Source organism: Ranitomeya imitator, chromosome 3, assembly GCF_032444005.1.
Source record: "Ranitomeya imitator isolate aRanImi1 chromosome 3, aRanImi1.pri, whole genome shotgun sequence".
Classification (NCBI taxonomy): Eukaryota; Metazoa; Chordata; class Amphibia; order Anura; family Dendrobatidae; genus Ranitomeya; species Ranitomeya imitator.
The window spans coordinates 396,582,132-396,607,639 of record NC_091284.1 but is presented as its reverse complement, the minus strand read 5'-3'; the positions used below and the strand labels follow the sequence as shown (position 1 = coordinate 396,607,639).

General features: G+C 48.7%; 1 protein-coding gene across 2 annotated transcripts in view; it reads left to right on the top strand.

Moving 5' to 3' along the window:
• CCDC28B (coiled-coil domain containing 28B) overlaps positions 1 to 25,508 on the top strand; it is an 81,844-nt gene that overhangs the window by 40,242 nt on the left and 16,094 nt on the right. For both annotated transcript variants that reach the window (XM_069757012.1, XM_069757013.1), the window contains exons 3-4: positions 2,487 to 2,650; positions 11,072 to 11,217. In XM_069757012.1, the coding sequence (XP_069613113.1) occupies positions 2,487 to 2,650; positions 11,072 to 11,217 (310 nt within the window). The remainder of the gene's footprint in view (positions 1 to 2,486; positions 2,651 to 11,071; positions 11,218 to 25,508) is intronic.

Sequence of the window (25,508 nt, the reverse complement as noted above, 5' to 3'; positions counted from 1 at the left end):
AAGAGGCGTATGCACATATCCTCATCAAGACCAGAGTGAACAATGCCTATTGTGGCTTACATGCCAGCAGACATTATCATTAAAGGGGTTCTTCTGGACTTTAACATTGATTAAGGATCGATCATCAATATGGGTGGGGGTGCAACACCCTGCACTCCTGCAGATCAGCTGTTGCCAGGGCCGACTGAAGCCGAAATTACTGAGCTGCATAGCCCAGCTCTGTCAAGGGTATAGTGTCAGTGGCTGAGTACCGCACATACGCCTCTTACTGATTAAAACAGGTGGTGGATGTGCATTATCAGCCATGGCCACAATGCTGTTGACGGAACTGTTTTACGCAGCTACACAACTCAGCACATCCAGCTGGCGCTGGCATCAGGAACAGCTGATTGGAGGGGTTCCCGATCAGATACTGATGACATGTCCTAAGGATAAGCCATCAATGTAAAAGTCCTGAACAACTGTTAGGGCTGGCAGAACGCACCAAGTAAATAGAGAGATGTTATTTGGTGCGTTCGCAGCCTGGGGTCCACCGTGCAGAAGAGAACCTGCTGCTGGCAAATGGCGGCCCTATATGGCGGTAGAAGCGAACTCTGTTACTTCACAGAGTCGCCTAAAGAAAGCCCTGTGTCCTGTTAACGTCACAGGAGCACACAGCGACTGCCGAGCAGATAGCAGTTGGTGGTTACACAAACATACAATCTCCTCACCAGAGGAGCCGGTATTCTAGGGGCTTATTTCAGCTGGGGCCCTGAATCCATACACACAATCTCCTCACCGGAGGTGCCGGTATTCTAGGGGCTTATTTCAGTCGGGTCCCTGAACACATACAAACGTAACCAGACTGGCGCAAAGCACATAACTTAGATTTGATACTACCATGCGGCCATGCAAACCTTTTATAGCTGCAGCAAGTACAGGACCTACCTAGAAGGACCAATGAGAGGCTGCGACAGAGCCTGAGGAACTTCAGGACCTTCCTGGAGGACCAATGGGTTTTGCTGCAGTATCTAAGCATGTGACCCTCGATCTCTAATGAGAGATCTTACCCTGGGCATGCTCAGAAGGGAAAAAGCAGGACTTAGTCCCAAAAGCGTCTGCTCGCCGCTGCCCAGCACTGGCTTCAATGGCAGAAGCAGGAAAAGCAGCAGTAACCCTTTGCACAGAGTGAGACTGAGTGAGACGCTGGGACTGACGTCTCCGCTGAGCAGGCTCCACTGCGGCAGGAGAAAAATGGGAGACCGCAGCGGAGATGGCCCGAGATTCCCCCTGTGCAGATGTGGGAACTCGACCCCTAACAACAACCACTTTAACTGTTATTAAATAGTTTTAAAAAAAGGCCGTGGTTTATTTTTCACATCCATTTTTTCTGTAAAGTGCAGTTTACTACTCTTGTAGAATTTGACTGTAGGACGCCTTTTTACCATATGTTTGGACAGTAAAATCTACAAGCATTAGGAGATTTTTCCAGTATATACACCAACTATTTCTTCATTCATTCTTATCAATATGTTGTATCAGATAAGGGCAACACTATCTCATTACATGGCAAAAATACAGATCATTTTAAGGGCATTACCTAATTTGAATGGTTAGGACCCAATTTATACAATTTACAGTATAATATGTTTGGATTTCATTTTGAAACTCAACTTAACATGCAAAATTCTACTTACCCAATCTGTTGTGGAAATGTTATTGATTTTTCCCAACAGATTTCACCCTTTGCTATGCAAAAACCGCTTGCGAGAGAGAAAATCTTTAGCATGTCTCAATTCGAACTCAACGTACTTTTGTTTTAATGCTACATGTGAATGGGGTTTCAAACCCTTGTCTACATTTGTTGTACTGCAGATTGTTGTACATTGGTTACAGAATGTTTGAACTAAGATATATATAATCTTAATATATACTTACCTTGTAATGTCTTCACATCCTGTTCCATCCAGATGTGTCCGGATCCCAGAATTCCCAGCAGTGGGAGTTCACCGACCTCCATATTGGGACACTCAAGTGATGGGTGTCTCAATATGGAAACTGCTGGTGGTACCAGCCTCCTGTACACGCCACACACACACACTGTATATGCCGTATGCACCACACATACTGTATACGCCGTATGCACCACACACAGACACTGTATATACTGTACGCAGCCTCTTGCACGTTACCACCAGCAGAACACAGTCGCGAACACGCCGCCGCCGGGATCAGCCGAATGATTCACTGACCGCCGCCATCTTTCAAGGGGGATATCACATGGGATAGACAGGTCAAAGAAGAGTGCACAGACGGGAGGTCAGCACATGGGGAAAGAGAAAGTGGATAGGTGGGCAAGCACATGGGGGAGAGAATCTCAACACAGCAAAGCCTGCCCCCTTCGTGACATTGCCGCCCTCCTGATGCGATAGCATCGGGTTATTTAATTACATGACATTCATTGGAGAGTGCCATTAGTAAGAGTTCTCACTTCTTATGTTTTTCAGGAGTATTAAGGAGCGCGTTCGTCCATCCGCTCCCAGTGAGGTGGTGACTCCTGGGCCTAGTCTTCAGCACTCCTTCCTAACTGAAGTGTCTCATGTGTGTGAAATGGAAGGAGGCCTCTTGAGTCTTCTCAATGACTTCCACTCTGGAAAACTTCAAGCATTCGGTAGTTGTGATAAAGGAAGCAATGGTCTAAAAGGGGAAAAAACAATGAGGCTTAACTATAACTAGTGTTAAGCGAATGTGCAGATATTGTGGACATGTACAGTATATATTTCCCTTCCTTTAACCCCTTAGTGACGGAGCCAAATTTTTTAAATCTGACCAGTGTCACTTTATGTGGTAATAACTCTGGAACACTTCATCAAATCCCAGTGATATTGAGGTTGTTTTTTCGTGACACATTATACTTTAAGATAATGGTTAACTTAGGTCGATATGTTTTGTGTTTATTTATTAAAAATATCAAAAATTTGAGAAAAATTAGCAATTTTCACACTTTGAATGATTATCTCTTTAAGGCCGGGGTCACACATACACGAGATACGGCCGAGTCTCCCAGGTGAAAACCCAGCTCTGGCCGTATCTCGCGTATGTGTGATCCCGACCTAATCCAGATAGTTATACCACAGCAAAACATTAATAAATAACATTTCCCTCATGTCTGCTTTACATCTGCACTGTTTGTAAAGTGTTCTTTTATTTTGTTAGCATTTTAGGAGTTTTAAAAATGTAGCAGCAGTTTTTCGTTTTTTTTTCAAGGAAATGTACAAAATTTACTTTCTTATGGACGTATCCATGTTTGAAGTGCCTTTAGGGGTCCCATATATTGGGAAACCCCAAAAAGTTATACCATTTTAAAAACAGCACCCTCTGACATTGAAAACTGCAGTCAATTAGTTTATTAACCCTTCAGATGCTTTTCAGGAATTAATGCAAAGTGACATGACAGAAATGAAAATGTGTATTTTTACCACCTAAATGCCTCTAACTTGTGAACGGATTACTACAGCTGTCAGACTCTAAAGGTACCTTCACACTAAACGATATCGCTAGCGATCCGTGACGTTGCAGCGTCCTGGCTAGCGATATCGTTCAGTTTGACACGCAGCAGCGATCAGAATCCTGCTGTGATGTCGTTGGTCGGAGCTAGAAGGCCAGAACTTTATTTGGTCGCTGGCTCTCCCGCTGACATCGCTGAATCGGCGTGTGTGACACCGATTCAGCGATGTCTTCACTAGTAACCAGGGTAAACATCGGGTTACTAAGCGCAGGGCCGCACTTAGTAACCCGATGTTTACCCTGGTTACCATCCTAAAAGTAAAAAAACCAAACGCTTCATACTTACCTTCAGCTGTCTGTCCCCGGCGCTGTGCTTTCCTGCACTCACTGTGAGCACAGCGCCAAGGACAGACAGCGGAAGGTAAGTATGAAGCGTTTGTTTTTTTACTTTTAGGATGGTAACCAGGGTAAACATCGGGTTACTAAGCGCGGCCCTGCGCTTAGTAACCCAATGTTTACCCTGGTTACCGGCATCGTTGGTCGCTGGAGAGCAGTCTGTGTGACAGCTCTCCAGTGACCAAACAGCGACGCTGCAGAGATCCGGATCGTTGTCTGGATCGCTGCAGCGTCGTTTAGTGTGAAGGTACCTTTAGGCCGCTATTTGGTCATGAATTGCCACGGCAAACATCAGGACCACACAATCATGATCTGAGGGCATCAATTGGGATAAAGAGGAAGCCCCCACAGTGGGTTAACCATTTATAATGATGTAGTCACTATTGAAAGCAGCATCTGAGGGGTTAAACAGATTTGGACGGTGCAAACACTGATCCTGGCTGATGCAGCAAGTTGTCAGCTATAGTGGACAGCCGACAGCTGCTGGATTGTTACCTGTATGGGGAAGCTAATCTCTTATATCTCAGGTCAGTTAAAAGATGTATTGGCGGTCATTAAGAGATTAAAGGAAGACAACAGTGTGAAGAGGACAGTCACATATGTTAGCCAGATGCTCCCAACCAAAAAGCTGTAGGAACGCTCTTGAATATTCTGATTGAAAGTAGTTCACGCTATGTTCCCTTTGAGCTGGATGGCAGGCATAGCATAGGGCTCCAAAAGTCTCTATCCAAAGTACTTAAGGACAAGCTGGCACCAAGTCAGAAGTGCCCAGTTATTGTTCTAATTATATGACTGCAGAGACCCAAAGAAACTATATTCCCACAAAGTGACGCCACACCCGAATATTTCAAATATGACTTCTTTTATTAAACTTTATAAATAACTTGCTTAAAGTCAACTTCAATTTGTCAATTTTCTCTTTTGGCTTAATAATTAAGGTCGCAGCTTATAACCCGGCAACATTTTGCCAACCAAGCGGGTGTAGGGAGATTTACTGCCCTCCGGACACCCGGCGCAGGTATCTTCACCAACCTCATAACCACCCATTCCGCCACGGAGTAGCCCGTGACACGAGCTACGACCCACCCAACGAATGGAGCGCCTGAACTACGCCCTCTCTAAGCCCATCCAGGAAGATGTCCAGACCCGCATCATTAAGATGCACCCCATCTAGCAAGAGAAAACCGGAGTTATCTCCTTCTAACCGGTGGTGTCTCACCACCACACCGCTCTTGAATCTGATGAAGCGAGAAATTCTCTGGTTAAGCGTGCGTCTGGATCTTTCCATGGCTCCAGTTCCCTGGCACCTCGCCAAACCAATCTAGGGATCATCTCGGACCACACCAAACGCATTACAGGAAAGAAGCCTGGAAGTTTGTCCAGATCGGCTCTCATCAGGGTCAACAGCTCAGCGAGAGGAAAAGAGGCCAAATCATTCCCACCGGCGTGGATAACCACCACTGTAGGCGAGGATGCTACTCTTGCGATTCGCACAATCTCCGGCAGGACTTGTGACCATGTTAAACCTCTTGTTCCACGCCAGATGACGTCCATTCCTGTAAGGCCAAGCGAACGACCTCCTGGGCATAATTCCGCACGCCGTGCTGCCCAGTATATATAAGAATGGCCCACCAGCCATATGCTGGGTATCATACCATCTGAAACCAGAGACAAACAGTTGTTAGTAAATAAAAAACTCGAAACGGAAAGGACAAGAGGGAGATCAACAATAGGGAAGACACCTACGAAAAAGAAAAGCAACCTACTAGCGCAATCTAAGCAAAACTTATTGCAACACTAATTCCGGCCTGATATATCTAGTGAAACAGCGAGATCTCCATCTACTCACTCTCTGTATATCTGATTCAAACAGACCAGCCCTGGAGGCTTCTGTTGCTGCACCGATCCTAAATGAATGAGTACCGAATTCCGTTGTGGGCAAACCGAGAAACGTCAATGCCTGTCTAAGGATCGCTAGGAACTGACACGCAAACAGAGGGGAGCCGTTCTCATGGATGAATAATTGCAACCCGCTGCCCCTAATTTGCATGTAACTTCTAACCAATGATAGCGGGCAAATCGATCCCTTGATGGCAAAAAGGGGGAACCATACACCCCTGCCTTCCTGGTCGGTTTTGGATCTGCGCACCCTTACCCTCAGCCCGTCGTCACAGATCACCAGGTCTTCCAGCTGCAGGCCGCCTGCCCTGCAGCAGGACGAGGGGAGGATCTCGCTAACCCGCATAGCCCCGAAGAAAGCCAGGCTGAAAGCCGCTGAAATCAACGTAGCCTCGTAAGTGGAGTCACAAACCGAGCCCGATACCCTAACCAAATTGGACAGGAGAGTAAAAGAAATGGGCCTCCTTTGATCGCTGCGCGCACTGGCCCGCCGCCAGCCTTTTAAAACCTGTGTAATTAAAAAATGTTTGGTAGAATCCGGCCAACCGCGCAGCTTAAAATGAAACGCCACCCCCGCAATGCGATTGCGAGCCGCTGTTCCCGACACCCCCGAAGCCTGCAAGCGCGCCAAAAAGGCCAATGTAATCTGGAGTCTCAAACTATCAGAGCTACCTACCGGTTTTTCAGCTGCCACCAAACACCACTCATCCCATGCCTTACCGTATGCTTTCCATGTGGCAGGAGCTATGGAAGACCTTAACAACGAAATCAGCTCTCCAGGGCATCCCAAACCGAAAGCGGGCATCCCCGCATTTGCTGCTGTTCCCACGGCTGCTGACCATACCGCATCTGTGAATCAGAACAAAGTTTAACATCCATAAAACCGACCTTTTCCACACTGTGAGAGATCGCCTTTAACCATGTGTTGCTCTCCAAACATTTTAATACTGTGAACCCGATGACCTTTATGACCGGCAACGAGGATGATGATAGGAAATTAAGGGCATGCGTGGCCTTGTCCGATTTCAGCCTGAAACACACACGTTTGTTGGCCAAAAACTGGCCCCAAAGCTCCATGGCAACCGCTAGGGGAAGCAGTTCCAGGAGCACCAAATCCTGGGTCCAGGCTCTGGTTACCCACGATTCGGGCCATGTGTCCGCGCACGTCTGTTCCCTAAAACTGACGCTGAAACCCACCGCATCCACTTTACCGAGCCTGAGCCCTAAGCTATCACTGTCACATTCATTTTCCTGAAAGCATGTTCTCCCGTTGTAAGAAAAGAGAAAACGCTGCCATATAATCAGATCGCTGCGCAATTGCGCCATGATCCTGATCCTGTGGCGGGGTTGTTTCGCACCTTTCGTAGCCAAAATTAACCTGCGAGAGAAGATTCTGCCCATTGGCATTACCTTACAGGCAAAATTCAGGGATCCCAGGAGGGATTGCATTTGCACTAGTGTAACCTTACCGACCGATAGACATCCCGCAATTAGTTCTTGCAGTTTTGAGATCTTGTCTTGGGGCAACCTAAATTCCATAGCAACCGAGTCAATTTCGATTCCTAGGAACGTGATGACAGAGACGGGGCCGATGGTTTTCTCTGACGACAAGGGGACTCCAAAACAGGACATAACGTCCTTAAATTGGACCAGGGCATCGTGACACACCTCCGAATTAGCCGGACCTACAAATAAAAAAAGTCATCAAGGTAGTGCGTAATAGATGGCAAACGCGTAACCTTGCGAGCTACCCACTCTAGAAATGTACTAAACATTTCAAAGTAATGGCAAGAAATTGAGCATCCCATAGGCAGGCATGTATCGAAGTAGTACTTGTCCTCGAACATGGCTCCTAACAGGTGATAGCAGTCCGGGTGAACCGGAAGCAGCCGGAATGCAGACTCAATATCTGATTTGGCCATGAGGGCGCCTGGTCCTGCTTTTCTAACCATTTCCACAGCTCTGTCGAAAGGTATGTATGTTACCGTGGTGTCATCTTCGGGAATACCATCGTTCACCGATCTGCCTTTTGGGTATGACAGATGGTGAATAAGACGGTACTTACCCGACTCCTTCTTAGGGACAATGCCCAAAGGGGAAACCCGTAGGTTAAAAAAGGGGAGAGAATCAAACGGGCCTTGAAAGCGGCCTGCTCTAATCTCTTTATTCAACTTGTCGTGTAAAATGGCCGGGAGTTCCCTGGCCGATTTTAAGTTCTTTGACAACTGGGGTTTTCTTGAAAAAATAAAAGGAATGAAAAAACCGAACGAAAAACCAAAACTTAGCTGAGCTGCAGCCGGTTTATTGGGGAATCTGGACAACCATGGTTCCATGCTTTTTACGCTCACCGGTGTCAGATGGCTCACCCCCCGCGGATGACTTGTTACTGATCGATTTTTGAGGGGTTTTTGAGCATTTTGATGCAGAGTGAGGTCCCCCACAAGCGGAACATTCGTGCTTATACTTGCACAATCCGTAAAATTTGCAGTGGCCCTCGTTGAAGAGCCAACAAGTGCCTGGCCTGCGTACGACTGCCGACCCAGCATTGCTGGCACTGCCGGCGGATGCCCCGGGAAAGGGCTGCATAGTCTTCTGGGCCATCATCAGCCGCAGCCATGAATCGGTGGCTTTTACCCCCCACCCCAAATGTGGATTGACAGCTAGCCTGCGGCTGAAATCCTCATCGTATTTCCACCAGGCCGAGCCACCATGGGACTTATATGAACTGTATATGCTGTCCATATAAATGAAAAGCTCGGTGCATCGTTCTGGGTGTTTCTCTCCCATCACGCATCCTAGAACTGCGAAAGCCTGCAGCCAATTGTTGATAGTTTTGGCTACCTTCGGTTTTCTGTCATACACTCTCTCGCCTACCCGTCTCTCCTTATCCACCGAGTGTTACTCTGTGGATACAAGGGACCAAATGTCTATGAATTCGTTCGCCCAAATTTGTTCCTTTACGGCAATATCTAGGTGTGACCCCAGGGGTGGGACCCCGCAAAAAAGGCCATCCTTGTAAATATCGGGGCGTGTGGGAGGTATTGTCTTAGGCTGCGTGGCGGGTTGCAACAGCTTGGGGTTTACGAAAATCCTGCCGCAGCCTGCGCTAAACGGGGCCGCATCTGCCATATTACCCGTAATTCCCCTATCAGCTCCCCAAGCACCAGTAAAGGCGTACTCACCGGGTTGTATACTGGGTTCTGAGCGACTCTGCTCCTGAGGTGCGTGGATAGTAGCACCTCGCTGCCCGATTCGTGAAGTGGACCTGCGTTCCGAGGCGTCGTGATGACGAGAACGACCAGATGAACTGCCCGAAGAGGATGGAGAGCGCCACCTTGACGCTCTAGACCGCCTGCTGCGACGGCTGGAACGGGACCTGTGGGAGCGTCTCCTGCTATCATAACGTTCCCTGCGCCTTTTTCTATGACGGCGGCCATGCCCGGATGACGACGACGATGACGCGCTGCGCGGTTACTCGCGCTCTGAACGCCGACCAAAGCCGTGGTGCCAGCACCCTGTATGGGGAGTCCCACACCAGTTGCCATCGGCGATATGCCTGCCGAGGCGTTCAGATGTTCCCCCACCCCCGACGCTAAGTGAGCTTGGGCTGTTTGACACCCAGCAGTAAGTTGGTGAGGTGTTGAAAAAATTACCGGGAATGACGGGAAAGGGGACTCAATTCTCACCCCTGTATGTCCAAACCCTGTCTGCTGTCCCATTATGGGGGCAGAATGCTCCTGCTGCTGGGCCGCTGCACCTAGCTCCTGTCCCTTCCCAGTATTATTCCCACTCCCCCCCAAAGGCTGTAGAGTAGGAGAGAACAAATCCTGTGACTCCCCCGTCCCCTCGGCTCAAGCGCGCGCTCCTCTTTGAAATTACTGGCGGGCTCAGACGTGCCGGAGGCCGGGAGGCTCTGCCAGATCGCCGCCCGACCGACGGCACCGCCTGGCTCGCTGCAGGGAGGGAGCCGCTCGCGGCCAGTAGCGCCGCTAGCCAACCGCTACCCTCCCTGCCAATCTTCTCCCTCACCGCTTCCTGGAGCAGGTCCATTTACCGGCAGCCCCAAGACAGGTCCGGGTGCAAGTGAGGGGATCCGGAAGGGCAGGAAGCAAAGCGCCGCCTCTTTTGAAAAGGGCCCCGCCCCAAACCAAGCCCGACCCCCCCGGAGCTCGGCAACGTCACCCCGTGGGAGACCCGGTGAGAGAAATGCCGAGGCCCCGCAGTCAGGGGACATCGGCGATAGCCGTAGTGTCCCGCATTAGTGTTTTGTTTTGTTTTTTAAATCACCATATGGTTCCAGAGATTTGGGCATTTTTATTTAGTGCTATTTTTATGGTCTTTACAATGGGGCAGGGTTCACATGATACTCTGGGACTCATCTTTAGACTGCTCAGCATTATTCCCAATGAGCTTTTGTAAACACTAAATAAATAGTACTAAAAAAATGGACAGTATAGCGGATTTTTTTAAAATTGCGTGTTCACAGGATCAGTGGTAATAAAATAGGAGAAAAAACTGGGCACTAGTATGGCGGATTTAAAAAAAAAATGTATGTTCAGGGGTAATAAAATAAGAATTTCATCAGAATTATGACATAAATTGATTTAAAAAGTCCCAGAATTTTGGTGCAACATAGGGTGGCGCAAAAAAATTGCTATTTTTGGCTTTTTCATGAAGAGTTGCGGCATTCCCTACACCAAAAATCCTACTTCAGTTAGGCTACTTTCACACTGGCGTTTTGAATACGTTGCAATGCGTCGTTTAGGGGAAAAAACGCATCCTGCAAAGTTGTTTGCAGGATGCATTTTTGCCCCATACAGTAACATTACCGACGCATTGCGACATATTGACACACGTCGCAACCGTCGTTAAATGTAACGTTTTTTGCTGCCGACGGACCGCTTTTTCTGACCGCGCATGTGTGGCCGGAACTCCGCCCCCACCTCCCCGCACCTCACAATGGGGCAGCGGATGCGCCGGAGAAATGCATCCGCTGCACCCGTTGTGCGGCGCATCAAACACTAGTGTCGGAATCTCGGCCCGACGCACTGCGACGGGCCGAATCAGACGCTAGTGTGAAAGTAGCCTTAGAGACCGGAGTAAGATTTCTGATGTGACGCACAGAGGTGCAAGACACTTGTTAGACGATCCCAATACATTAACAGGCATTTGCCTCTCAATGAATCAGGAGGGTCTGACTCCTTCACGCCCCTCATCAAGATGGAGAGAAAATCTATGCAGTCTGTGCTTTATTTTATTAAGCCTTTTCCTTGTTACCTGTTTTCTGTAGGACGAGTATGCTCTTTCGAGCAGCTGGAAAAGGTGAGAGAGATGCAAGAAAAGTTAGCACGTCTTCACTTCAGTCTGGATGTATGTGCAGAGGAAATAAAAGATGAGACCCACGCAGAGAGAAACCTGGAGCAATTGCTAAATAATGTAAGACCGAAATTGATTTATTACAAAATAAACTGTATATCAAAGAAACAATGTGATCTATGTTTAAGTTCACATGTGTACATCTGCAAACATATGACGTATGGGTTGGATGTACACATTAGACATGTAAGCAAACCTGAGCTAAACTTCACCCTACACCTGTCTATATTTCAAGGTTTAATGCATGCAATACGTGCAGAAGGTGTGTTTAGAAGAGTATACATTTTTTATCACCAAATCCATTAAAAAAATATACGTTCTAGACATAATGACGAGTACTGTTTTACACTTTACTCCCTTAACGACCAGCCATGTGAGGGCTTATTTTTTGCAGGACAAGTTGTAGTTTTGAACAACACCATTGGTTTTAACATATCGTGTACTTGACATTGGTATTGTCGACCACCAGGAATAAGTGTCTCCCCAAGGGTCTCTGACCCCTTTCCTTCCCATCATCCGAATAATGACATGAGTCTCATGTTGGATATAATTGGCCACAGCGGCCTTTATTATAAACAGACAAACATTTAACATGTAACATGATCCGGGAAGGGGTCCTTGAAGCTAAAATCTGGTGTTAACCATAGTATAAACAGGTGGACAAGAGACCAACCGTAGATTACTTTCAGCCGTTACCCCACAGGCTCGAGAGCACCAAAATACCCCGAAGGGTTACCCTTGTCCAATTCCAGCTTAGGAATCTGGCCCACCGTTACCAAGATTCCCCCAAATCACCAGACCCGCAACCAAAACATATACCAACTGGAGGATCCGTATCCCGACGGACCCCTAGACCAATTTAGCACCAACTCCAAGGACCCCTCCCCCTGCCACCACGAAGATACTTGACCCCCTCAAGTACCCGAGACCCCACCAGCCTTAACCGCTATGGCCCGCTCAATTCCAGACTGCAGCCCGAGGGCCCACAAGTCAATGCCCACCGCGTTCAGATGAACGCCATCACCCAAAAGATATTGGTCACCACCACGCTCCAACTCAGAATGACGCACGGAAAAACCGGCATTCCGTGCGACAAAACCAGACACGGCCCAATTCACCTTGATGCGGGCCTTATTAATCCTGTCCACCGACCTAGCGTGCCTCCAGGATTTCCGTAGAACGATCTCCGACCACACGATAGACATGTCCCGAAAAGAAACCCATAGCCATAGCAAGTCATGTTTAATGTCCCGGATCAACTCACGACAAGGACGAACTCCCAATCGTTTCCCCCAACGTGTAAAACCAAAATGTCGGAAGGCCTGTCCAACCGCACGCCGTTGTGTACCTCCTCCAGGACTCTATTCCAACCTATGCCCCGAAACCCCTTAGGCAACAACTTAGGCACGCGCCGACAACGAGTACAATGACCGACAGTCACCAGCCTCTCAGGGCCTCACGTAACTCCGATAACGACCCGACTCCCACTGTCCTTTCCTCTGTACTGACCGCAGGAGCCAAACCACTCCGCGCCTCCGTAGCGGCCCCGATCGGAAAAGAATGCGAGGCGAACCTGGAAGAATCCACGCCAATGGCCTCCAAAGACTGCCGAAAAACCGCTACAAACTGGTATTTAGACAGAAAAGACCCGTCCTCATGACATAAAGGCCCATCACCCCGCGGGTGGAGCCTATCAAAATCCTGCCAGCAACGGACAGGACACATAACGGTGCCCAAAACCACCCTTTTACCCCTTCCCGTCTGATCCGTCTTAGACTTCTGAATTCAAAACTGCAACGACCCCTCGGAAACAAAAAAGTCCCCCGCCCAAAGGCCCCCTGACGAACTGTAGTGGGAGACACCAACTCCCCCACCCTCAAGGCCCCGTAAAAAGCCAACGAGAAAGCTAGGCGAAATAGCGCAACCTCAAAACCGGAAACACATATCGCCCAGACGTGCCCCCAACCGCTCCAACATCTCAAAAGACACTGGGTGCCTGCAATCGCCACAGCTACCTGATCTTCTCAACCCCTTCGCAGCTTGCTTTACCAAAAAGGACGTCGTCACGTCCTGCAGGCCCCGGAGCCTGAAACCAAAAGCTAAAGCCGCTATCATCCTATCAACCTTTGCCACCGACCATCCCTGGTCCGCCCCGTGCTTCAACCACAACAACAACGCCCCCACTTGTTCCCGACCAGTACCCGCAACGCCACAAGACGCCAACCAGCTCTCCCACGAACTCCATACCGCCTGATAACACAACCACGTACTCGGCGCCAAGGACGCTTGAATTAAAGGGTCTGCAGCCCGGACACCACGCTCCAAAGCTCCGCTGGGCATTCCCACCCCGTCTCCTCGGCCTCCGGAGTCAGTGACCGAAAACGCTCCCACTGGAAACGAGACAGAGAATCGGCAATGCAGTTATTAACACCGGGCACGTGTGATGCCGTGAAATAAGCATTCAAAGATAAACAAGACAAAACCAACTGCCGAAGAACTCTGACCACGGGGGGGCGACGCTGCCGTCAGACTGTTAATGGCACACACGACCACCATATTATAATTAAAGCGCACCCTTTTGTTTCGAAAATCATCGCCCCAAAGCTGCACCGCCACCAAGATCGGAAAAATCTCCAACAAAGTAATGTTCCGTACCAACCCTGTTTCAAACCAAGCTTCCGGCCACCTAGCAGCACACCAATGGCCACCGAAAAAGGCCCCAAATCCAATACCACCTGACGCGTCGGTAAACAAATCCAAATCCGCGTTACCCACTGCTTCCTCCATCAACAATGAACGCCCATTGTAACAAGACAAAAAACGATCCCAAACCTCCAAGTCGGCCTTGTGTTCAGACGACAAACGAACAAAATGATGTGGGGCGGTAATCCCGGCCGTAGCGCTAGCCAATCTACGTGAAAAAATCCTCCCCATTGGGATAATTCGGTATGCAAAATTTAATTTCCCCAAAAGCGACTGCACCTCTCGCAGCGGCAATTTCTTCACACGTCTAGCACGGGCCACCTCCTCTCTCAAACCCAACACCTTGTCAACCGGCAACCTAAACTCCCACTTCAGAGTCGATAACAATACCCAAAAAAGACAGACTCGTGCACAGACCCTCAGTCTTGCACGGTGCAAGCGGGACCCCAAAACGCTTAGCAACCCAAACAACCGTCCTCAACAGGACCTCACAACATTGAGACTGATCAGGGCTTATGCACAAGAAGTCATCCAAGTAATGAATCACCGAGTCCAAACCGGACACATCCTGCACCGCCCACTCCAGAAAGGAATTGAAGGCCTCAAAATAAGCGCACGACAGCGAACAGCCCATCGCCAAACAACGGTCAACATAAAACCCGCCGTCCCAATAACAGCCTAACAACCGTACGCTATCGGGGTGAACCAGCAGTAAACGAAAGGCCAACTCAATGTCGGTCTTAGCCAACAAAGCCCCTCTACCACAACTGCGCACCCACCTGGCTGCCTCATCAAACGACGTATACACCACCGAACAAAGCTCAGGATCGATCCCATCATTCACGGACCTCCCTTTCGGGTAGGACAAATGCTGAATGAGCCTAAATTTATTAGGCTCCTTCTTGGGGACCCCACCCAATGGCGACACCACCAAATCGTCCACGGGAGGAATGGAAAACGGTCGAGACATCCTACCCAAAGCCACCTCTTTGCCTAACTTTTCTGACACAACTGATGCATGCAACAAGGCCGATCTGAGGTTCTTCAAACTCGGTGGTCCCACAAAAGCCGGGGCAGGTATACGAAAACCAACACTAAAACCAACCCGGAGCAACTCCGCCTTCTCCCTGTCGGGAAACCTATTTAGATGGGGGGCCATCGCGTCCAACCTCATCGGAGTCGCCCCCTTTGGAATTACCCTCTGGCTTCCCTTTTTTCTTAAAGCACTTGGAGGCTCCGTGCGACGCGCCGTTGCAGTTCGAGCACAAATGCTTGAACTTACACGTCGCTCCGAACTTACACTGGCCCTCATTGAACTGCCAACAAACTCCATGCCTCTGGTCACTGGATTGTCCCGACTGACCCCCGGCTCCTGAAGAGGAACCTTGCGAAGCACCTTGGCTGGAAGTTCCGGCCCCGCCTTGAAAGGAGTGACCAAACTTCGTTGGCGCCATCACCCGCAATCACAAACCAATGTCCTTCTGATCCCACCGGATCACAGGACGAACCGCCTTCCACTGCCGGAACTGCTCATCGTATCGTAACTATGCTTGCCCACCATAGGCCCTATGCGCCTCACCTATGGCATCCATATAGCAAAACAAGGCGGAGCAATTCTCGGGAGCCTTCTCGCCAATAACGCTTGCCAAAATTGCGAATGCCTGGAGCCAATTTACAAACATCTGAGGAATAAGGCGCCATCGCCGCTTTTCCTCATCTTCCTTCTTACTATCTTCCTTTTTACTCTTATCAAGGTTAAATTTCTCCAACGGCAAGAGCAAAAATATCTCGACATACTCGTCCTTCCAAATCTCACGCACCTCCTTTTTCAAGTGCGCCCCCCCAACGGCCCTTCAAAACATACACCTCACCCCGCGCCTTATCATCCAACCGAATGCCCCCCTCCTTCTCTTTCTCAGTCTGCACGGATACCGAGACCGGCTCGGTCGACCTGCCCGATTCAGCAGACCCTCCACCGGATAACACCAACCCCAGATCAGACGATCCGACCCAAGCTGACAAAGGGGATGGCCCTGGCCTACCACTGCCCAACCGTGACAACAGCTCTCGTACACCTGACAACAACTCCCCCATGCCTTCACGACTCGCATCAGCCCGCATACCGACTCCATCACCCCCCTCCACATACTCCACAACCCGATTCACAGAAGTCAAAGTCGGCGTCGATAACGCCGGGGACAAACAATACATAGAAGGGTTCTCACCAGACTGCAGGGGAGCTGTGATCCCCCCAGCCGCAGACGCTGTCACCGTCCAGCCGTCTCTCGATCCCGAAGCCGTCCTTGGGCCCTCCTGGACGTGAACTTCGCTCCGCAATTCCGCTCCAACCGATCCGCCCCCTGCGGAGTGGACTGTGCCGAATCCGTCAGCCGAGGTGACCGCCTGATGTCCTGCAGGCCCAGTCCCGGACCCGCCGTCCGAAACACTGCCGTCTGACGTCGCCACCCTAGAGGATGCAGGCCCGGCCGCCAGTGCTGGAGGGAAATTGTGCCCCCTGGTCGTGTCCAGCAGCCCCGCTGGGTCTGGGGTGCTGCCCGCCGCTGCCGCTGGTATGCTCCCCCACTGACTCACGGTGCCGCAAGAGGCAGGCCGCCTGGCCTGGTCATCGCCAAGGCGACCCGCCGTGACACCGCTCCAGCCGTTAGGAGCTCTGGCGCGCATAGGCCCTGTAGGGTCTCCATTTTTCGTGATCTGGGGCTGGGTGAGGGCTTATTTTTTGCGTGCCGAGTGATGTTTTTATTGATGCCATTTTGGTGTAGATGCAGTCTTGTGATCGCCTGTTATTGCATTTTATTGTAATGTAGCGGCGACCAAAAAAACGTAATTCTGACGTGTTGAATTTTTTTTCTCATTACAACGTTTAGCCATCGGGTTAATTCTTTTTTATATTGATAGATCGGGCGATTCAGAAAGCAGCGATCCCAAATATATGTGTATTTGATTTTTTTCATCGTTTCATATTGGGGCAAAAGAGGGGTGATTTGAACCAATATATATATATATACAGTATATATATATATATATATATATATATATACAGTATATATATATATATATATATATATATATATTTAAATCTTTTTTTTACTTTTTGCATGCTTTAATAGGATGGGAGACTAGAAGCTGCACTACTTCTATCGCCTCTGCTACACACAGGCAATGATTAGAAATGCTCACTTGCTATGAGCGCTGACCACCGGGCGGTGCTCATAGCAATCCAGCAATGACAACCATAGAGTTCTGCTGGAGAACTCTGGTTGTCATGCCGAACAATTGGTGACACAAGATCATGTGATGGAGTCACCGATTGGCGGGATTAGTGACTCGCTTCTGGTAAGCGCAAGTTAAATGCCGCTGTCAGAAATTGACAGTGGCATTTAACTAGTTAACAGCCCCGAGTGGATCACGATTCCACCCATGGCTGTTGCGGGCACATGTCAGCTGAATAAATCAGCTGACATGTGCCCAGAAAGGTGCGGGCTTAGCACCGGAGCATGTACGAAACAGGGGGAGTCCAACATCGGCGTACTATTACACTCGATGTAGGAAAGGGGTTAATATGCTTTCCATTAACCCCTTCCTGACCTTTGACGCCACGTAGGCATCATGAAAGTCGGTGCCAATCCGACCCATAACGCTTATGTGGCGTCATGGAAAGATCGCGTCCCTGCAGATCGGGTGAAAGGGTTAACTCCAATTTCACCCGATCTGCAGGGACAGGGGGAGTGGTAGTACAGCCCGGAGGAGGGGGGGGGGTGGCTTCACCCCCCCCATGGCTACGATCGCTCTGATTGGCTGTTGAAAGTGAAACTGCCAATCAGAGCGATTTGTAATATTTCACGTATTAAAACTGGTGAAATATTACATTCCAGCCATGGCCGATGCTGCAATATCATCGGCCATGGCTGGAAACACTGGTCTGCCCTCCCTCCCACCCCACCGATTGCCCCCCCAAGCCACCGATCTGTCCTGTACACTGCTCCGCTCCCCTCCATCCTCCTGTCCGCTCCCCCCGTGCTCCAATCCCACCCCCCGTGCTCCAATCCAACCCCCCTGCACTCCGATCCACCCCCCGTGCTTCAATCCACCCCCGTGCTCCGATCCACCCCCCCGTGCTCCGATCCACCCCCGTGCTCCGATCCACCCCCCCGTGCTCCGATCCACCCCCCTGCGCTCCAATCCACCCCCCATGCTCCCCCCTACCCCATCATACTTACCGAGCCTCCCGGGGTCCGTACGTCTTCTCCATGGGCGCCGCCTTCTTCCAAAATGGCGGGCGCATGCGCAGTGCGCCCGCCGAATGTGACGGCAGGCAGATTCGTTCCAATGTGCATTTTGATCACTGTGATAAAACCTATCACGGTGATCAAAATAAAAAAAATAGTAAATGACCCCCCCCCCCCCTTTGTCACCCCCATAGGTAGGGACAATAATAAAATAAAGACATTTTTTTTCCCCACTAAGGTTGGGGTTAGAACTAGGGTTAGGGTTAGGGTTTCGGTATGTGCACACGTATTCTGGTCCTCTGCGGATTTTTCCGCAGTGGATTTGATAAATCCGCAGTGCTAAACCGCTGTGGATTTACCGCGGTTTTTCTGCGCATTTCACTGCGGTTTTACAACTGCGATTTTCTATTGGAGCAGTTGTAAAACTGCTGCGGAATCCGCAGAAAGAAGTGACATGCTGCGGAATGTAAACCACTGTGTTTCCGTGCAGTTTTTCTGCAGCATGTGTACAGCGATTTTTGTTTCCCATAGGTTTACACTGAACTGTAAACTCATGGGAAACTGCTGCGGATCCGCAGCATTTTCCGCAGCATGTGCACATACCTTTAGAATTAGGCTATGTGCACACGGTGCGGATTTGGCTGCGGATCCACAGCGGATTGGCCGCTGCAGATTCGCAGCAGTGTTCCATCAGGGTTACAGTTCCATGCAAACCTATGGAAAACCAAATCCGCTGTGCCCATGGTGCGGAAAATACCGCGCGGAAACGCTGCGTTGTATTTTCTGCAGCATGTCAATTCTTTGTGCGGATTCCGCAGCGTTTTACACCTGTTCCTCAATAGGAATCCACAGGTGAAATCCGCACAAAAAAACACTGGAAATCTGCGGTAAATCCACAGGTAAAACGCAGTGCCTTTTACCCGCGGATTTTTCAAAAATGGTGCTGAAAAATCTCACACGAATCCGCAACGTGGGCACATAGCCTTAGGGTTAGGGTTGTGGTTAGGGTCATGGCTAGAGTTGAGATTAGGGTTAGGGGTGTGTTGGGGTTAGTGTTAGAATTGAGGGGTTTCCACTGTTTAGGCACATCAGGAGTCTCCAAACGCAACATGGCGCCACCATTGATTCCAGCCAATCTTGTATTCAAAAAGTCAAATGGTGCTCCCTCACTTCCGAGCCCCGACGTGTGCCCAAACAGTGGTTTACCCCCACATATGGGGTACCAGCATACTCAGGACAAACTGCGCAACAATTACTGGGGTCCAATTTCTCCTGTTACCCTTGAGAAAATAAAAAATTGCTTGCTAAAACATCATTTTTGAGGAAAGAAAAATGATTTTTTATTTTCACGGCTCTGCGTTGTAAACGTCTGTGAAGCACTTGGGGGTTCAAAGTGCTCACCACATATCTAGATAAGTTCCTTGGGGGGTCTAGTTTCCAAAATGGGGTCACTTGTGGGGGGTTTCTACTGTTTAGGCACACCAGGGGCCAGGTACGGACGGAGGAAAGGAAGATTTTCTACAAGACCAATAAGTCTAATGCTACCTGTGGCCTGCTGGGGTAAGTGACTTTGTGCTCCATCACAACTCTTAACAGTGTGGGTTTCTTGAGAACGCCGATTCTGTTAACAACGTAGCAGACAAGGCAGCCCATGACTAGACAGGTTCTTCTGGTATTTGCCAGAATTGCCAGATGGCCAGTCCTGCCCTGCCAGGGGCTCTGCAAACGCAACGTGACACCCGCAGACCATTCCATCAAAGTCTGCATTTCAAAAGTCACTACTTCCTTTCTGAGCCCCGACGTGCGCCCAAACAGTGGTTTACCCCTACACATGGGGTATCAGCGTATTCAGGATAAACTGGACAACAACTTTTGGGGTCCAATTTCTTCTGTAACCCTTGGGAAAATAAAAAATTCTGGGCTAAGAAATTATTTTTGAGGAAAGAAAACGTATTTATTATTTTCACGGCTCTGCGTTATAAACTTCTGTGAAGCACTTGGGGGTTCAAAGTGCTCACCACATATCTAGATAAGTTCCTTTGGGGGTCTAGTTTCCAAAATGGGGTCACTTGTGGGGGGTTTCTACTGTTTAGCCACATCAGGGGCTCTGCAAATGCAACGTGACGCCCGCAGAGCATTCCATCAAAGTCTGCATTTCAAAATGTCACTACTTCACTTCCAAGCCCCGGCATGTGCCCAAACAGTGGTTTACCCCCACATATGGGGTATCAGCGTACTCAGGAGAAACTGGACAACAACTTTTGGGGTCAAATTTCTCCTGTTACTCTTGGGAACATAAAAAATTGCGGGCTAAAAAATCATTTTTGAGAAAAAGAAATTTTTTTTTTATTTTCATGGCTCTGCGTTACAAACTTCTGTGAAGCACCTGGGGATTTAAAGTGCTCAATATGCATCTAGATAAGTTCCTTGGGGGGTCTAGTTTCCAAAATGGGGTCATTTGTGGGGGATCTCCAATGTTTAGGCACACAGGGGCTCTCCAAACGTGACATGGTGTCCACTAATGATTGGAGCTAATTTTCCATTTAAAAAGCCAAATGGCGTGCCTTCCCTTCCGAGCCCTGCGGTGCGCCCAAACAGTGGTTTACCCCCACATATGAGGTATCAGCGTACTCAGGACAAATTGGACAACAACTTTTATGGTTCAGTTTCTCCTTTTACCATTGGGAAAATAAAAAAATTGTTGCTAAAAGATCATTTTTGTGACTAAAAAGTTAAATGTTCATTTTTTCCTTCCATGTTGCTTCTGCTGCTGTGAAGCACCTGAAGGGTTAATAAACTTCTTGAATGTGGTTTTGTGCACCTTGAGGGGTGCAGTTTTTAGAATAGTGTCACTTTTGGGTATTTTCAGCCATATAGACCCCTCAAACTGACTTCAAATGTGAGGTGGTCCCTTAAAAAAATGGTTTTGTAAATTTCGCTGTAAAAATGAGAAATCGCTGGTCAAATTTTAACCCTTATAACTTCCTAGCAAAAAAAAATTTGTTTCCAAAATTGTGCTGATGTAAAGTAGACATGTGGGAAATGTTATTTATTAACTATTTTGTGTCACATAACTCTCTGGTTTAACAGAATAAAAATTCAAAATGTGAAAATTGCAACATTTTCGCCAAATTTCCGTTTTTATCACAAATAAACGCAGAATTTATTGACCTAAATTTACCACCAACATGAAGCCCAATATGTCACAAAAAATAATCTCAGAACTGCTAGGATCCGTTGAAGCGTTCCTGAGTTATTACCTCATAAAGGGACACTGGTCTGAATTGCAAAAAACGGCAAGGTCTTTAAGGTCAAAATAGGCTGGGTCATGAAGGGGTTAAAAAAATAATGCAGAAAAAAAGTATATATCTTTATTTGTGCTTAACTATACTTTTCTGTACATAAAAAAAGCAAAAACACAACATGTCGTTAACCTGGCAAGTCTAACCTAAAGATGTTAGCTGGGACTTAAAGGGACTGGCCTCTATATTTTAACAAGTCTGTTGTGAACATGATTTTGTGTCACTAATACATTAGTATTACAGGTTTTCCTATCTGCAACATTTCAGTTGATGGAGAAGCACGTGACTAAAACAGTTCATCAGAATCCACCAATGAAAAACAGATTTTCCAAGTGCAATATTTTTCAGTAGGAGGAGGCTGATAGGACTGTTCACATGTTCCTTCATCAACAGAAATTTTGCCAACAGAAGCTCTTTGCAGGCAGACTGTAAGGAAAGCTGCAAAAGCAAGCAAGATGAGAACCTACAATATATTACTCATATATTGGTAAGTGTCACAAAATCATGTCTCCAACACACTGGTTAAAATAATGGTAAAGTGGGCAATCCCTTTAAAATTGATGGTCTATACTTAGGATAAACCAAACTTGCATGTTTGACTCTGAAATGCCAAAGAGATTTCATCAGCTGACATGTGCCCCTAACAGCTCCAGGTAGAATCGTGATCCACCTGTGGCTGTTAACATGTTAAATGCCGCTGTCAGTCTCTGACTCTGACAGCTATTAATATCAGCTCTCAGCTGTTTGCTTAGTCTTTACTGGTTATTATAGGAGAGACCCCGCAAGAAAATGGCATGGGGTCTCCCTATATTTACTCATCAGCAAAGGCTAAACAAACAGCCATTTCTGGGGTGGCTTAGGGCTGATGTTTTCAGTCTGTGAGGAGGCCAATATCCATGGTCCCTTCCTAGGCTATAAATATCAGACCGCAGCTATCCGTTTAGCTTTTTGGGTTAGTAAATAAAGAAGGGACCCCAACTCGCATTTCACGTAAGCTTACTCGTGGGGATGTGTGTGTGGGGGGTGTCAAAGAGGAGCACTCAGGAGCGTAGCGTGCGGCTCCATGTGTTGCTGTGCATCTGCACGCTCCGCTCCGGAGTGCCGGCGCCAGAGGAGGGATTTCAACTGCGAGACTCGGCCGTATCTCGCGTATTTGTGATCCCGGCCTAAGCTGTGGACGAACCTCACCCTAAACAATCACATTATGTGTTCTATCCCTTGTTTAATCAGGGGTTAGCACCCTAGTGACCTTCGAATGTTACTGTCATTGTTGTCTATCCTTGACTAAAGATCCTGCAAGCCTACACTGCACCAACAAATGCAATAAGAGAAAATGGTGTAAATACAGTATATCACCTCCTATTACATCAGTCTGTACTGGTATACTGCGATGGAAGTCAGTGCAAATACCATTAATGAGCCACCATCCATGTACTGCAATGATAATGTGTCAGTACCAATACCATTAAAGGGAAGGTACCGCGTTTGTAGATCATTAATTAATCAATGTAATGTAGCATAACATGCTGTTATAACCCAGATTTGAATGCATGTAAAACAGATTCCGTGTGTTATAAGAGTAGAAAGAATGCACTGGGGGCTGACATCTTGGTTTTGCAGCAGCAGTAGTACGTCACTATCAGTGTCAGATTACGGCACCCCATGGACATAGGAGATAATAGACCGGCTCGGACCCTATCTATAACATTGCAGCAGCATTAGCAGTGAGCTGGGCACGCCTCTGGGGGCTGCACAACTCACTGCTGTAGGTGTGACTAGCTGCCATTTTATTATAGTCCAGTGCTATTTGATGAGCTCCACTTGCTCTCTATCACAGGAGAGAAGAAGCCCTCACTTCTCCTCTGTACTTCAGGCACTGCAGGTTCTGGGCAGACATCCTCTGCTCTCACACGCTGCCCTGTGTGCTTCTCCTGCTCTGTCTCCGCCTCCCCACAGTCCCAGTGATCTCCGGTAAACTGCACTCTCCCCCTGTGTCGCTCACCCCCTCTCTGTGTGGTGTGGGGGGGGTCTCTGTGCGGCGTGGGGGGGGTCTCTGTGCGGCGTGGGGGGGGTCTGCGGTGTGGGGGGGTCTCTGTGCGGCATGGGGGGTCTGTGCGGCGTGGGGGTTTCTGTGCGGCGTGGGGGGGTCTCTGTGCGGCGTAGGTGATCTCTGTGCGGCGTGGGGATCTCTGTGCGGCGTGGGGGGGTCTCTGTGCGGCGTGGGGAGGTCTCTGTGCGGCGTGGGGGGTCTCTGTGCGGTGTGGGGGGGTCTCTGTGCGGCGTGGGGGGGGTCTCTGTGCAGCTTGGGGGGGTCTCTGTGCGGCGTGGGGGGGTCTCTGTGCGGCGTGGGGGGGTCTGTGCGGCGTGGGGGGGGTCTCTGCGTGTATGCAAGCATCGTCCGATGGGACTAAGTCCCATCGGACGATGCCTACTACAATGACAGTGATTGACACATTAGCCAATTATGGGACAGTAATAGTCCCATCATCCGGCTAATGTGTTGAATGAAAAAAAATAAAAAATACTCCATACATACATGCCACATACATGCTACATACAATACATTACATACTTATAGACATACAGTACATTAAACATAGATTTCATACTCACCATTACTTGTCATTTTGTTCCCCGAAGCCAGTGTCATCTGTAAAAAAAATATGAAAAAAACAAACAACCAATATACTCCCTGTCCGCAGAAATCCACGAGTGTCCCACTGCGATCTCCCGTGGAGAGCAGCAGCATCAGATAATGCGACTGCTCTCTAGGGGATCCAGGAACACAATGACAGCAGGAAGGTATCCTTCCACCACTGTATTCCTCCGCCGCTGTAAAAAAAAAGTCCCTAGTCTCACTTTATGCCATTGCTGTATGAGAAATTTTCCCATGCAGCAATTGCCATAAAGTGAGACCTTGTCCTAAGGTAACCTCTCAGTGATGCACTGCAGGAGCCATTGCCTCCTGTCAGTGTGTCACTGAGGGTCCTATAGAGCAGTGACATCACCCGATGTCACTGTTCTATAGGGGAGATCGTCGTGGGACACTCGATATTAATTGGACTACGGCGGACAGGTAGTATACGGTTTATTATTTTACGTTTTTTGCAGGCGCTGAAGTATGGTAAGTATGGTGAAATGAAGAGTATTAAAATACTTTTTTCCTAATGTGTGCGTGTTTTTTTTAACCCTTTCTTACTATTGGATTAATAACGGATAGGCGTCTTATTGACGCCTCTCCGTTATTAACCCGGCTTAATGTCACCTTACAATAGCAAGGTGACATTAACCCTTCATTACCCCATATCCCACCGCTACACGGGAGTGGGAAGAGAGGGGCTAAGTGCCGGAATTGGCGCATCTTACAGATGCGCCATTTCTGGGGCGGCTGCGGACTGGTATTTGTAGCCCGGGGGGGGGGGGGGGGGCAATATCCATGGCCCCTCTCTAGGCTATGAATATCAGCCTGCAGCTGTCTGCGTAGCCTTTCTGGCTATAAAATATAAGGGGACCCCACGTCATTTTTTTTTGGGGTCCCCCTATTTTAATAGCCAGTAAAGGCTACGCAGACAGCTGCGGGCTGATATTCATAGCAGGCTACAGATATTGGCCCCTGGCCGTCGGCTTTCACCCTCTGGCGCAGAAAATTGCACGGGCGCCCACACGTTTTTTTTGTTTTGTTTTAATTCAACCCTCATAAAGGCCTCTTTCACACTTGCGTCTGTACGAGTCCGTCGCTATGTGTCGGGCCGACGTACCGACGCACGTTGTGAAATTTGTGCCCGACGTGGGCAGCGGATGCAGTTTTTCAAACACATCCACTGCCCATTCTGAAGTCTGGAAGGAGGGGGCGGAGTTTTGGCAGCGCATGCGCGGTAGAAAATGGCGGACACGCTGGAAAAAAAGTTTACTTGAACGTTTTTTTGTGCCGACGGTCTGCCAAAACACGACGGATCCGTTGCACGACAGACGCGACCACGCGACGTGTGGCCATCCGTCACGATCCGTCGCTAATACAAGTTTATGGGAAAAAAACGCATCCTGCGAGCACATTTGCAGAATCCGTTTTTTTCCGCCAGATCCGTTTTTTCCACCAGAT